Source organism: Hemiscyllium ocellatum, chromosome 11 (assembly GCF_020745735.1).
Source record: "Hemiscyllium ocellatum isolate sHemOce1 chromosome 11, sHemOce1.pat.X.cur, whole genome shotgun sequence".
Taxonomy (NCBI): Eukaryota; Metazoa; Chordata; class Chondrichthyes; order Orectolobiformes; family Hemiscylliidae; genus Hemiscyllium; species Hemiscyllium ocellatum.
In genome coordinates, this window is record NC_083411.1 from 92,069,510 (window position 1) to 92,085,183 (window position 15,674).

General features: G+C 38.8%; 1 protein-coding gene across 1 annotated transcript in view; it reads left to right on the plus strand.

Annotated features, from left to right (window-relative positions):
• The window catches only part of LOC132820241 (exocyst complex component 1-like), a 101,682-nt gene that overhangs the window by 77,686 nt on the left and 8,322 nt on the right, over positions 1-15,674 (plus strand). Inside the window, exons 14-16 of the mRNA XM_060832247.1 lie at positions 1,263-1,506; positions 9,183-9,366; positions 10,246-10,445. Of these exons, the coding sequence (XP_060688230.1) occupies positions 1,263-1,506; positions 9,183-9,366; positions 10,246-10,445 (628 nt within the window). The remainder of the gene's footprint in view (positions 1-1,262; positions 1,507-9,182; positions 9,367-10,245; positions 10,446-15,674) is intronic.

The window sequence follows — 15,674 nt, forward strand, 5'->3', positions numbered from 1 at the left end:
CTCTTTTATATCTTTCCCCTCTCACCCTAAACCTATGTCCTCTAGTTCTGGACTCCCCGACCCCAGGGAAAAGACTTTGTCTATTTACCCTATCCATGCCCCTCATAATTTTGTAAACCTCTATAAGGTCATCCCTCAGCCTCCAACACTCCAGGGAAAACAGCCCCAGCCTGTTCAGCCTCTCCCTATAGCTCAAATCTTCCAACCCTGGCAACACCCTTGTATATCTTTTCTGAGCCCTTTCAAGTTTCACAACATCTTTCCGATAGGAAGGAGACCAGAATTGCATGCAGTATTCCAATAGTGGCCTAACCAATGTCCTGTACAGCCTCAACGTGAGCTCCCAACTCCTGTACTCAATACTCTGACCAATAAAGGAAAGCATACCCAACGCCTTCTTCACGAACTAGCAATAAATGTTAGTCAGCCAGTGATGCCCATGTCTCACAGGTGAATTTTAAAAATCCCACTCTAGAGACCTGAACAAATAATCTTGGCTGGAGGAGGGAGTGCTGCATTGTTCGAGATGCTGTCTTCTGAAAGTGACACAAAGATAATGTTATTTCTGTTATTCAGACTGGTCTAATGGCGACCATGTGATCTGTGAATTGTTGTTAAAAGCCCATCTGTTTTGTTAGCATTCTTTTGAGAAGGAAATCTGCAATCCTTATTTGGTCTGGCCTATGTGTGACTTTAGATCCAAAGCAGTGTGATTCATTCTTAACTGCCTTCTGGACCATTTAGGATAGGCAATAATACCGAGCCAGCGACACCCACGTCCCATGAAAATATTCAAAAAACGAATAACAGAATTCTCAGTTCACTCTGACCAACATTTGTCTCCTATCCAAGACCACACTGAAATCGGGTTATATGGTCTTTTATCTCTATTGCTATTTTATCTCTGTTGTTGAAGCAATTTTAATTGCTTCATTTCCTTGTATTTCACATCCAAGTGCTTCTTTAGACTTGAAGCATTTTGGAAAGATTTGTGTCTGTAAAAGATACTGTATAAATACAAATTCTTCATTTATTCAGAATAATACAATAATTTTCATGTTTTAAGATGTTACAGCTGCTCTCAATTTCTGAATTTTGCAAATATATAATTCTTGAAACCTGAATACTTAAAGATCATTTTTATATTTCAGGTAAACTTTTACTATATTAAAACTTTTTAAAAAATCTTTCATTCTGAAGGTTGATACACTTTCCGATCAAATATCTATGCTGCAGCTTTTCCTAATTTTGTTTTCTATTAGGCAGGAAGATTCTGGTATGAGCACTAAAAGAAAAATTATGAATGAAATTTTTAATACTCTTGAACAAGATCTAAAGGGGTTTGTAAATCTGTGTGACAAGATCAACCCTTCCAACACCCTGCATTTGCTGGTCGTAGTGAGCCAGCGGGCACTGATAACTCAAGATTGTGACCGTTGTTCCTTTATCAAATCTACCCTAGGAAACATTCTGGTGCACATTAAACGCAACTTTGACAAATGCATTGTAAGTCATTAATATTTTGTTCTTGGTGTTTGTGTATATGTATGATCTAAAATTGGTAAACAACTCAAAACAATGCTTTATATTTGGCACTTCTGGCAATTTTCCACATTCTCCCCATATATGATGAAGTTCAAATTTGTTGTACTCTTCTAATAATGCTTTAGCTCTGATAGGTGCAGTGCATTCCATTTTCAGTGTGAGACTAATTCAATATAACTTGTTGCAGTTTATGTGTCAGCTGACTAATCATTTGGAGATCATGATTTTCAGCTTATTTCTAAGCCAATCCGAAAATATGAGTGAGGAATAAAAGTAGTCTATTCAGCCCTTCAAGGCTTCTTAGCTATTTAATAAGACCATGGTTGATCAGATTTTAACTTCAACTCTACATTCCTGCAAATCTCTGATAATTTTTCATCCTTTTTTAAATTATTGTTAATGGGTTGGAGGGGGGTGCTAGGATAGTATTTCCACATTGTGGTGTAATGATAATGTCCTTACCTTTGGGCCAGAAGATACCATCTTAAGATGTGATGGAGGTGTGAGTTAACAGATTTAAATTGGTTAATTTAAAAGAGAATGTTTTTGCCAAAGGAAAAATCTGTCACAAATGATATGTCCTTAATCTCCACGAGTATTTTAATCTGTCTATATACTTAAGCAAATAAAACTTTGGCCAATAGTCATCTTTTTTGTTTTGCTAAGACTGCTGGTTCTGAAGTGTCTGGACAGAATCATATGTTCACGAGGGCATTTCTTGAGACAGTAGACTGCCTCACTTATGTTACAGTGTGGGTGTCAAAGTTGGGCCTTCAGTTACCTCCTGTAAAGTAGCTATTAGCTTTCTGTTTTACCCTTAAATGTGACCAAAATTATACTGCAACACCTGAAGGCCTCTGCAAAATTGTGTTTTTTTTTATATAGGAAGCATTCCAGCATCACTTCCAACTTTCAATAGCTTAACCTCTCCCAATTTTGCTGTGTTGTAATATCAAGCAATTGTCAGAAGGAACTATCTCAATTTCTGAAGAAGGTTTGAACTTTGTACCAACAGTAAGGCCTGTTCCAGTGATTCCTTTTCTCACCCAGTTACATGAGGACAAATCTTTTAGATTCCTTACTATCCTGCTCCATGCATTAATTACTCTCCTACATTCAGCAAAAATACATGTTTGCCTGTCTGCTGACAACAGCAGCTGCAACATTTTGTCTCCGTGAGATGTACCTCTCCAGTTCACAGTCATCTGATTTTTTTTGCTTTTGTGTTCAGATGTGAATGTTTTGGCCCTTGCTATTGACTTGGGCCCCTCCTGTCCCCATGCAGCCTAGTCATTTTAAAGATGTAACATTCACAACAGTGATTGCGACTGTTATTTGAGCTATGCCGTCTTTCATTTCTTTTCTTTTCCACAGACCTCCAAAGTCTGTGTGCATCAGCGACTTCCAAAACCAGAAGTCAGTGCTGAGAAATGTTAGCACTCAGGTATGAGGAAGCCTAGAGGAATGTTCATGAGGGAGGTCATACGAAGGAAGTGTTGGGAGAGACTTTGTGATGGTAATAAGAAATACCTACGAGACTTAGCAGGCCATGAAAGAATAGAATACATAGAACATTACAGCGCAGTACAGGCTCTTTGGCCCTCGATGTTGCGCCGCTCTGTCATACTAATCTGAAGCCCATCCCACCTACACTATTCCATGTACGTCCATATGCATGTCCAATGACAACTTAAATGCACTTAAACTTGGCGAATCTACTACCGTTGCAAGCAAAGCATTCCATACCCTTAACTACTCTGAGTAAAGAAACTACCTCTGACATCTGTTTTATACCTATCTCCCCTCACTTTAAAGTTACGATTTTTATGGGTTGGTGAGGGTTTCCAGGAAGAAACAAAGGAAGAGGAAAGGCAGCCATCAGATGCCTCCTGTGAAGAAAAGAGGATACTTGACAGAAGATCTTTAAAGTGAAGAACTAGAAACAGCAATGGGCAGGTTAAGGAGAAGGGCGAGAAGAATGGGGAAAAACAATATTTCCATTAAACTGACTGACCACAAAGAACTCTGGAAAGTAGCACATGACCACACAATGGAAATTAAAGATTCTGCACATTGAAAAAAAAATTGGCTGCAACCAGCTGATTTTAAAGGGAACATTGGGAAGGAGTTGGAGTGAGATCAAAAGAAGCAATTTATGGAAGTCTGAACAAGATAATATAGGAACACAAAGCAAAAGCAAATGGATAAGATTCAGAAGAATGGAAGAAAATTATGGTTAAAAAGATGGTAGTAAAGAGAGCTGGAATGGGTTAAGTCAAAGTTTCAGATATAACTTCAGTGTACCATATAGAGGTACCACCATGGGTTGAGTAGATGTTTTCACAGCAGGAATCTGATAGCTACCTTTCTTCTTCTTTATACTTCTTCCTGGCAACCCTCTCCAAGATGCTGTTATGTATCAGACCCCCTCGAAATAATTTAATAAAATAGCCTAGACCCTAACATTTTCTCACTTTAAGGGTAAATGTAAAGTGCTGTGTTCCAGATGCAATTCTACTGGTCAAACTACTCAACATTAAGCAAAACACAGTTTATTCAAATATTGTCGTTAAAATACAACAAGAGGAAGAAGAGCTTATAATAATAACTTTATTGGAAAACTTAACAGAATAATAGATGGTGTAACAATTACTAATTAACTGTTCCAATATAGTAACATCCCATAAACACAGCCTTTGGCAAAAAGGCAAATTCAGAAAACAGATTTTGTCTCACATGCAAGCCAGCAGGCTAAGATGAGTGCTCACAGCTTTTAGCTCTAATTGAGAAAGAGAAAAATAGCTTTCACTTCAAGCCCACAACAGCAACTGCTGAAAGCTAACTAAAACTCCTCAATCTGTGAGAGGTTGACCACACCCACTCAGATGTGTCTAATCTTCCAACTTAAACAACTTGTGAGGCATTGGTCATTGGTTTTATTTTTATCTTCTCATAACTTGCTCACCACCTGCCCCCCCCCCCCCCCCGCCCCAATCTCTTTCTAAAAGAAACCAAGACAGAATACACATATTACACCACAGCATCATGACAATGAGAACGCACAAAGAAGGTAGACAAGGCTTTGGGGTGTCTATGGGTTTAGATACCTCAAGAACCAAAAGAAAGTATCTCCTTTACCTTTTTTTTCCCATTTGCGCCCGAGATCTGCTACTGAAGGGTGTTGTCAGATATCTTTCCCACCGACATAGCAAAACCTATCTCTAGCTACAACATTGCACCAATTAATTCCCTAATTTCTATGCATGCGATTCCATAGCTCTCACTGACAAAAGCAATGATGGACAGGAAGCAAGAGAACAAAATATGTAAAACTTGCAACCATCCACCCCCCAACTTTGAGAGAGTGAACACAGATTAGGCAAAAGAAGCCAGTGGGTAAGAAAGTATTTCCTGAGGTAGATATGGCAAAATGATGCCGATACTCAAAAGATTAAACTAAATGGAGAGATTAAATAAACTATGGTTCTGGTCTCTGGTATTTTGTGGGTGATTTGATCATCGACGGCCTTATAAATCAGTTCAGTTGATTAGAGCTTGCTGTGATTTCACTAGGTTCTCTAGGATGATTTGTAGGATGAGAGGGTTGTCCTGTGAGGAAAGATTAAGTGAAACATGCTTATTTTCTCCAGGGTTTACCACTTACCTGACATCCTTCATTCTGGCTGTGGATTCAGGCTGACACCTAGACATAGTGGTAGACAAAGAAAATTTCACAACATAGTTGGGAAAGTGTACTGATAAAATTATAAAATCATAAAAATTAAAGCTTTAATGAAACTGCTCAAAATCCCCAGTTTACCTGCCTGACAAATTTTGGTTAGTAGAATACACTAACTGAGTTTCTTTTAGAAAAAAGTTTTTTTTATTACAACAAATCCATTCCAACCACAAAAAAAAATATAAATTATTTTATAAAGAATATAATTCTTTAAACCCCACTCTTTCTTAAACCTTTATACATGTGTGCAGACAAAAAAAAATAGATATTCTGGATAGAGAGTTTAAAAAAAGGGAACTCAGTCCAATCACGCCAGTCTACAGGGTTCATAAGATCTTATGGTTTCTAATCTTCTTTCCAAGTCTCTTCAGTTATTCACTGAAGACTTGGGGTGAGTGGCATACTAATTCTTCAGTCTCTTTGATTGGTTGTAGGCAACAGCTTATGGTAAATGGTGAGAGGGAGAATAGTTTCCAATTCCTTGTTATTTTTCGAGAAAATGTTTTTTTTTAGAGCTGAGGATCTAAGCCTCTGCCAGGAGCCATTCAGAAAAATGTTATCATTCTGATCCATAGGACTGGCTCAGATTGAGAAGACCAATCAATAGCCTGTCCTTGAAATGCCCTGAACACATGGTGCTGATCAGTCAAGCATTCTCCCCTACTGCTTAATCAAGACAACAGCATAAATACAGCTCACAATGAGTTCCAGTAGCTCTTTCTAAAACTGCAACAATCTCATCCATGGTTTCATTGGTTTAAAGTAGAACTCTCTCTCCTGTTTTGGTCCACAATCCAAAACTAAAGAAAACTGAAACATTGTTGTCATTACAAAATAAGAACTCCTTTTGAGGGCGCTTTGGTGGCACAGATCTTTATGCACTGTATGGGAATATGTGGCTACAGATGTGGTGGAAAACTCCAATAATATACCGTTGTTTAAAAAAAAAGGGCTGGCCCAAGGGGTTTCAAGCCAGTCAACCTACTGTAGATTGTAGATAAATTATTCAAAAAGGTCTGAGAGTCAGTATGAGTCGTCGTTTAGAATGACCTTATGATTGAAAAAGAGTTAACAGTGACACATTAACAGAAATAATAGCTGACTGATTTTTTAAAGTGGTAATGAGTAGAATTGATAATGATTGCATGGATATTAGCAAAGCTTCTGACAAGGTCTCACACGGCAATCTAGTCAAAAAAATTAAAAACCCACGAAATCTGAAAGCAAGGTGGATTCAAAAAGGGCTCAGTATGAAAAAGCATAAGAGAATGGTCAGTGGATGTTTTTGATGTCTGAAATGTTTGCAGTAGCACTCTGCAGCATCTAGTTGTGCATGCCTTTCTATTGGTTTTATGCATTGATGATTTACGGTTAAATGCAGCATGATTAAGAAGTTTGTAGGTGATACAAAACTTAGCATTATGATTAATTATTACATGGAGACAGTGAGATCAGTTACAAAAGGACTTAAGAGTGAGAATGAGCTCAGCCAGAAGTAAAGTGGTGGTGGCTGGAGACTGCAAAGCCTCTTTTCAAAATAGCATCAAAGACCATTCCGCTGGGAACTGGACATATGGAAAGAATGCACTCCACAGACGAGTGGCTACCGCAGAAAACTGGAAATTGTGGAACTGATGTAAAATATCAGAATAATGACAAATGTAAATGGGGAGAGACCAAACAAGGGCAGAAATTAAAGTCAAAACATTTTGAAATAATGACAGTGGGGGAAGAACAGGTTGAAACAATGAGTCTGCCAGGGCAGTTCTACCTTTTATCTTGGCCTGCTTGGCACACTTTCCTCATTCCTGAAGAAGGGCTTATGCCCGAAACGTCGATTCTCCTGCTCCTTGGATGCTGCCTGACCTGCTGCACTTTTCCAACAACACATTTTTCACCACCTCTTGCCAGGTAGAGATCCGCATGTCAGATGACTACAGCAGCGCCCTTATCAGCAGGTTCGTTAACAAAGCCAGTAGACTGAGAGAGCACACTGAAGCAAGTTCAGAGGAAGACAGATTAGAATTGAGGGGAGCAAATAAATCAAGGCTACTAATTTCACATCTGCAGATTTAAGATGAAGAGAGCAGTTACAGGTGAAGGACCAATGGGAGGAGTCCAGGTGAATAGGGTGTATTGGAATTGGCTGACAGGGCAGAGAATGAGCTTCAGTTCAAAGAAGTGGGCATGCAGCCAAAGATGTGAAGGAACTGATAAGTGTCATGTCATGCCTTACATTGATTGAGGTGAGGGCACAAAGGAATAAATCTCAACACTTTGCACAGAATGATCAGTATCAGGGAAGAGAATATCAAAGGATATAGAATACAGAACGGGAAATGGGATTAGGTGAAGAGATGTAGTCATAGGGAAGGGGAGGAGAGAAAGGATCCAAAGGGGCATTGGTACCCTTGAACTTCGGGAACTTGTATTTCATAAGACCTGAAAAGGAGAGAAAAAGATTCTTGTTTAAACTTTGAACAAAACAAAAATGAAATGAAACAGGGGACAAGGACGGCTTTAAGCTAGCATTGGATGGTGCTAATGGGAGTGAGTTTGAAAGTGTGCATGTGATGTCACATGACATTGAGTGTGGATCACAGGATGCAGTGGGAGCAGCTGTCTCTGGAGAGTCGCATGTCTTGGGTATCTGTAATCTTAGAAACATGAAGCATGGAATTTCACTTGGAATCCTTGCAGGATTGTGTGGAGCCAAAGACAGTCACAGAGGAAAAAGATGTGGCTGTGAAAGCAAAATTTGCCAAACACTTTATCAAACACTAGGAGGGAGATAGAAAACAATGAAGATGAATAAGCCGAAAGATTAAAATGGAAATCCTGTCAGAGAGGAGAGCAGAATGTCTTCAAGGTAGACATACCTGGAAGAGAAGTGACAGTGAATTAAACACTCAAATAAGAGTAAACTACAGCACATGCTGGACAAATCCAAAGGTGCTGGAGAAACTCACTCGATCTGGCACCATCAGTGAAGTGAGCTTTTATTCTCTTGTTTGTATTCAGTATTGCATTGGATCAGTTGATGTTTGTTCTGTGATGGTTGCACATGTTGGGCATTGCAAGTACTAAAGCAGCTGGATTTCTTTCAACTTCATCATTTGCTTGTTTATGAAGTATATGTGTTTCCAATTTTTCGTTCCATTACATTTTCTAGTACCAGTTTATCCTGTTTTGTTTCCTCCTGTCTTGAATAATTTTATACTTTATCCTGTATCTCATTTAATTCTGCTCCCCTTTCTAAACTAATATTATTGCTACCAAATTTAACTTCAAAAACTGTGCCAGTGATGGAAATGAATAATAAATGTAGTCCCAGAATATGCAGTGGTTCCTCGTAGCTATTCTGACAATGTATTCATGATCATTTTATGCAGGACTCTTAAAATCATGAAAACTAACCTAACATAAAACTTCCACAGATGTTGGTGCGTTTACCCCACGCAAGGGAATTTAAAAGTTATCATACCGGTGCCTGATTTTCAACACAGAAATAAAGTCGTGTAATTTGGATTTTTGTTTAAGGAGTCTTGATTTTTCAGAACCACCAATGGATATGTCCTTTCTAATACAGCTTGTGAGTTTTTTACTCATCCTTGGAAATGGATAGCACTGCATTTACTAACTAAAAAGTGAGTACTAGCTAGAGAGGATGTGGTACAGAACTACTGTGCAGTCTGCTATTGCATTTTCCAGAGCAGTTGCTAGGATTATTGGTATTAGAAACAGAAATGTTATAGTGATATAATGTAATGTGTTCTCATCAAGTTGATATTCAGATATGTTGTTCGAAAGTCATAAAACGTAATATGCATATGGAAATTTGTGTTTACAATCTTATAATTTTGCTTCAAAGTTATCATGTTTTTACATTTAATTTCAGTCTACTTTGTGTAAGCAAATAGATGAAGCCAAGGTCCCAAAGAAGACGAAGATTGGTATTCTGCCATTTGTTATTGGATTTGAGGAGTTTGTAACTGTTGCTGAAGCTATCTTTAAGAATGCTGAGAGAAGAGGTGATCTGGATAAAGCTTACAACAAAGTAATTGCAGCAGTCTTCACCAGTAGTAAGTAAACATCTTCCAAGTGTGGCTACCAGGGAAACATTGAAAAACTTAACTGCTGCATGAATGCTGTTTTGAAATGAGATTAAGTGCAGAAATCCATTTACTGTCAACCCAATGCATTTTTTTTATTCCTTCATGGGCTGTAACACTGGTCAGACCAGCATTTATTGCCCATCGCTAATTGCCAAGAGGGTGGTGAAGTACCAACCACATTGCTGTGAGTCTGGAGTCACATGTAGGCTAGACCTCCTTTCCTTAAGGACATTAGTGAACCAAATGGTTTTTTCTCTCGACAGTTGTTAATGATTTCATAGTCATCATTAGACTCTTAATTCCAGATATTTATTAAATTCAAATTTCACTATTTGCCATGACAGGATTCAAATCCAGGTCCCCAGAACATTAAGGATCTCTGGATTAATAGTCTAATGCTAAAACCACTTGGCCATCACCTCCCCTTCATCATTTCAAATCAATGGTTTCCTTGATCCTTCAGTTTACCATCAGAGGAACATGGAACCCTCTAGGTCATAGCAGTGATCTGTTGCTATATATTTTTGTAAATTGTTACAATCTCTGGTCTTATGCATGATATTATGTATCTTTGTGAATGATTTCTAGGTTATCGTTATACTATTCTCTTGTAAAGTGTTCTTTTGTGCAATTCAAATGTCAAGCTGGAATAAGGTACAGAATGCTAAGTTATTGTGCATAGCCAGTAGCATTGTACTGTTGAAAAGTGACGTTTGCAATCTTCTTCCAAGTCTCCATGTTTGCATTTAGCTACAAATAAAGCCTGTTAGCCAAAGTTCAGATGCTTCTGTTTGTGTAACATGGAAATAGCTTTCATTTACTGTTTAATTTTGTTTCTATTTCAAGTTGAAAATATTGCCTCAATGAATGTGAAGACTCCACCAGATGTGGTTATGATGGAGAATTTTCATCATATTTACAGCTTCCTCTCTGAATTGAAAATCCACAGTCTTGAAGAAAGGAAAAAGGGAGCTTCTCAAAAATATTCAGAACGTCGTGATCTCTACGTTACTAAATACTTGGGACGGCCTTTGGAGAAACTAAATGTTCGTACCTTGCTCTGATATATCTATAAGTAATTTGAAATAATCTGATATTGGCAATTTAACATTACATTGTTAGCCTATTTTAATGAGAAATTATTCAGACCCATCCTCATGTTATACTGAGGCAAGTTAAATTGATATCAAACTAAGACTGTGATTCAAATCTTTAAGATACAGTTATCAGACAGCTTTTTCAGAAATAGAATCTGCACAATTCTAACCTGCTCAGTGCACTCAACATGGCAGTTTCAGGAACCAGTTTCATAAAATATTTATGAATTTCAGATATAAGGATCCCTTTGATAGAGAAATTATCTGTATGTGAGACTAGGGAGAGTACTGGATCTTCAAGGGGCATATATTATACAGCTTTTATTGAACAGTAAGGTGACATCTGAGAGGGATGATGTGTTGGGAAAAAGTGCTAGAACAATTAGTGCTGTTATTTTTTCTTACTAAGTTGTTTCAATTTCCGAGAAGAAATTAAGCTGAAAAGGGCCCGTTTTTAATATAGATAGACACAGGTCCCCAAGAAACTCTGCTTGGAGTAAATGGAAGGAAGTTGCTACATCCATCATTCCTAACACCACTGCTCTGTGCAGATGAAAAAAAATCCAGAAAAAATGTACTGGCATTAGTAAGTCAAATAAGGCAAGAGAAACACTATACTAAACATGTCTTCTCTTCATTCTGATTTGAAATATAATAAATACTCATTATAAATTAATATTAGGCAGCATAATTCCTTATGAATCTTCACTCTTTGTCTAGAATTGTTCTTTTGCACATCTATATATGCACTTAGTCATAAGAAACTCAACTTGGGATATAAAAAGCTGTTGTATGTATCTAATTGCAATTCTTATAAGCTACATATTGAGAGTTGGGCATTAATGTATGCCATAGTAACTGTAATCTTTCACACTTTTCATATATTTTAAAGTAAAAACCCTCCATGAGGATGGAGCCTGGGTAGCACAGCAGTTATTAGCATTGTTAAACTTGGGAAACCTGGTTGTTAGCAGGTTATTTGTGTACGAGGTTCCCTAATTTACAAACATTTGACTTATGAATGCTTCCCATATGTTGTAATTTTAAAGATGTGTCTTACAAACATTTCCTGTACTTGCTTACAAATAGCTGCTTCCCGTTGTCTTGCATTGTGTTCTGATGTGTGTCTAAGTCAACTTGCGAGCAGATCCTAGGACAGAACGTGTTCGCAACCCAGGGACTGCCTGTATTTGTTGAACAGCATCGAAAATGCATCAATACATTATAAAATATTTAATTGCAGACACTTGGAAAATAATGGGCAGAATCATGGTGGATTTACAGAGTGGAAATCATGTTTGACAAATCTACTGAATTTTTTTTGATAATTAATAAAGTTGATAAGGGAGAGCCAGTGAATGTGTTATACTTGGACTTTCAGAAAGCTTTCAATAAGGTCCATGTAAAGTTAAAGTGCATGGGATTGAAAGCAGTGTACTGACATGAATAAAGAACTGTTAGCAGGTGGGAAGCGAAGAGTATGACTAACAGGTTTTCTTTCAAATAGCAAGCGATTACTCGTGGGGTACTACACGGATTAGTGTTTGGACTCCTGATATTCTCAATACAAATTAATGATTTAGATGAGAGAACTAAATAGAATAACTCCAAGTTTGCAAACAACACAAAACTGGGTGGGAAGGTGAGGTATGAGGAAGATGCAGAGATGATTCAGTGTGATTTGAACAAATTGAGGGAGTGGGCAAATGCATTACACGTGAAGTATAACGTGGATACATATAACGTTATCAACTTCGGTAACAAAACTAGGAAAGCAGGTTATTATCTGAATTTTGATAAGATTGGGAAAAGCGGAGGTGAAATAAGACTTCGGTGTCCTTGTTTTCCAGTCATTGAAAGTAAGCATACAGATACAGCAGCGATGAAGAAAGCAAATACTATACGGGAGCAGATATGTCTTACTGTAATTTTACAGGGCCTTGGTGAAACCATCCCTGGAGGATTGAGTGCAATTTTGGTCTCTTCATCTGAGGAAGGATGTTCTGGCCGTGGAGGGAATGTAACAAATATTTACCAAACTGATTCATGGGAGAACAGGACTGACATATGAAGAGAGACTATTTAGTTAAGACTATATTCACTGGCATTTAGTAGAATGAGGGGGAATCTTACCAAAATCTCCAAAACTCTAACGTGACTGGAAGGATTTTGAAGAGATGACCAAGAAGATTGATGAAGGTACATATTGTCAAATGGACTTTGTCAAGGTTCCTCTTAGCAAACTGATTAGTAAGGTTAGATCATATGGAATTCAGGAGGAGCTAGCCAATTGTACAAAATTAGCTTGAAGGAAGGAGACTTGGGTGTTGATGGAGGGTTGTTTTTCAGATTGGAGGCCTGTGACCAGTGGTGTGCCTCAAGGATCAGTGCTAGGTCCACGATTGTTCATCATTTATATAAATGATTTGGATGTCAGTATATGAGATATGGTTAGTAAGTTTGCAGATGACACCAGAATAGGCGGTACAGTGAACAGTGAAAAAGATTCTCAGAGTATAATGGGATCTTGGTCAGGTAGGCCAATTGCCAGAGGAGTGGCAGGTGAGTTTAATTTAGATAAATGTGAGGATTGCAATTTAGTAAAGTAAACTACAGCAAGGCTTAAATGGTTAATGGTAGGGCATGAGGGAATGTTGCTGAACAAAGAGACCTAGGGGTGTGTGTACATTATTCCTTGGAAGTGAAGAAGGTATTTGGTATGCTTGCCTTCATTGTTCATAACATTGAGCATAAGAGTTGTGATGTTATGTTGCAGCGGTACAGGACATTGGTGAGGACACTTTTGGAATGCTGCATACAGTTCTGGTCGTTCTTCTATTGGAAGGCTGATGTCAAACTTGAGAGGGTGCAGAAAAACATTCTAAGGATGTTGCCAGGAGTGGAGGTTATGAGCTATGCGGAGGGGCTCAAAAGTCCCTAGAGTCTTAGAGACTGAAGGGTGACCATATAGAGGTTTATAAAATCATGAGGGGCATGGATAAGATGAACAGCCAAGGATGATCCCTGGAATGGTTGGTCTAACATATGAGGAACGGCTGAGGATCCTGGGATTGTATTCATTGGAGTTTAGAAGATTAAGGTGATCTTAATAGAGACGTACAAGATAATACATGGCTTGGAAAGGATGGACGCTAGGAAGTTGTTTCCATTAGGTGAGGAGACGAGGACCCGTGGACACAGCCTAAAAATTAGAGGGGGTAAATTCAGAACAGAAATGCGGAGACATTTCTTCAGCCAGAGAGTGGTGGGCCTGTGAATTCATTGCCGCAGAGTGCAGTGGAGGCCGGGACGCTAAATGTCTTCAAGGCAGAGATCGATAGATTCTTGTTGTCTCGAGGAATTAAGGGCTAAGGGGAGAATGCGGGTAAGTGAAGTTGAAATGCCCATCAGCCATGATTGAATGGCGGAGTGGACTCGATGGGCCGAATGGCCTTACTTCCACTCCTATGTCTTAAGGTCTTATGGTCTTATTATTTTCTAGGATAGGGGAATCCAAAAGTAGAGGACATAGGTTTAACATAAGAGGGGATAGATTTGAAAATGACCTGAGGGGAAACTTTTTTATGCATGGGTGGTGCGAATATGAATTGAGCTGCAAGAGAAAGTGGTGGAGACAGGTACAATTACAACATTTAATATAGATGCAGTGATGAAGAAAGCACCATAGAGCCTCTTCTTCCACAGGTGGCTCAGGAAATTTGGCATGTCCTCAAGGTCCCACACCACTTTTTACAGATGCACCATTGAAACATACTGTCTGAATGCATAACAGCCTGGTATGGCAATTGCTCTGTCCAGGACCGTAAGAAACTACACAAGGTTGTGAGCATAGCCTCAGACCATCACGGAAGCCAACCTTCCATCCATAGACTCCATTTATATGGCCCATTCCCGCAAAAAGGCTGCCAACATCATCAAAACCTGTCGCACCCCAGTAATGTCCTCCTACAACCTCTTCTGTCAGAAGTTTGAACACACGCACCAGCAGGTTCAAAAACAGCTTCTTCCCTGTTGTTATTAGACTAATGAATGGACTCTCTAACTTCAAGTAATGCTGATCTCGCTAATGTTGATCTTGCCTAGTGCATGCCCAGTGCAATGTAACCTGTATGCCTTGGTCTAGTTTTATTTTTCATCCTATGATCTGTATGTCCATGATCTGTATGTCCATGCTTACTGTGATCTGCCTGTACTGGTCATAAACAAAGTTTTTTGCTGTACTTAGGAACATGGGACAATAAATCAATCAATCAATTTAAATGGCACCTTGATGGGTATATGAATCGGAAGGGTTTGGAGGGATTTGGGCCAAATGCTGACAAATGGAACCAGGTCAGATTGGGATGTCTTGTTGCCAGGATGATTTGGCTGAAAGGTCTGTTTCCATGTTGTATGACAATGACTATGAACTGTATGTTCCCAATGCTCAGAGATTTCTGAACCAGAGTCACAGTTTCAGGATATGGAGTAGGCCAATTAAGAGTGAGATGAGGTGAAATTTCTTAATACAGAGTGGTGAGCCTGTGGAATTCTCTGCCACAGAAAGCAGTTGAGGCCAATACATGGGAACATTTTAAGGAGATAGATGTAGCTCTTAGGGCTAAAAGGATCAAAGGGTATGGGAAGAAAGTTGGAACAGGGTACTGAATTGGATGATCAGTGATGGTCATTTTGAATGGCAGAGCAATACTGAAGGTTCAAGTGACCTACTCCTCCTGTTTTCTGTGTGTTTGGCATTGATGCTAGCTAGCACTGAGCCCAGTGGCATCTGTCAATCAGTCTTTTCTACATGTTTCTGTGTTGTCTAGGATGAGCTCTAGGTCATCTGTTGAGAAGAAATATTTCATCAACTTTCTGATCGAGTGTTCCAACAGCTTTCCAGATCCAGATTGTAAGCACTGTGAAAAGCTTTAGGAGCAGCCAGTATCCCCTACCGTATCATAGCAAGCTGTAAGGTACAATAGTACAATGCATGTCTTCAGGTTCTTTTGGTACCCATTTTCAATGTTGGTGATAAGCACCAGCACTTAATCATATATGCTGCAGTGGCTGCAGAAGCCAGCTTTGATGATGTTAAGGATAGTGTCTGTTTCCAGATGTATGTATTACAGGGTAAGATGCTCAAAGATCTGAAACTGCACAGAAAGTCATGAGATT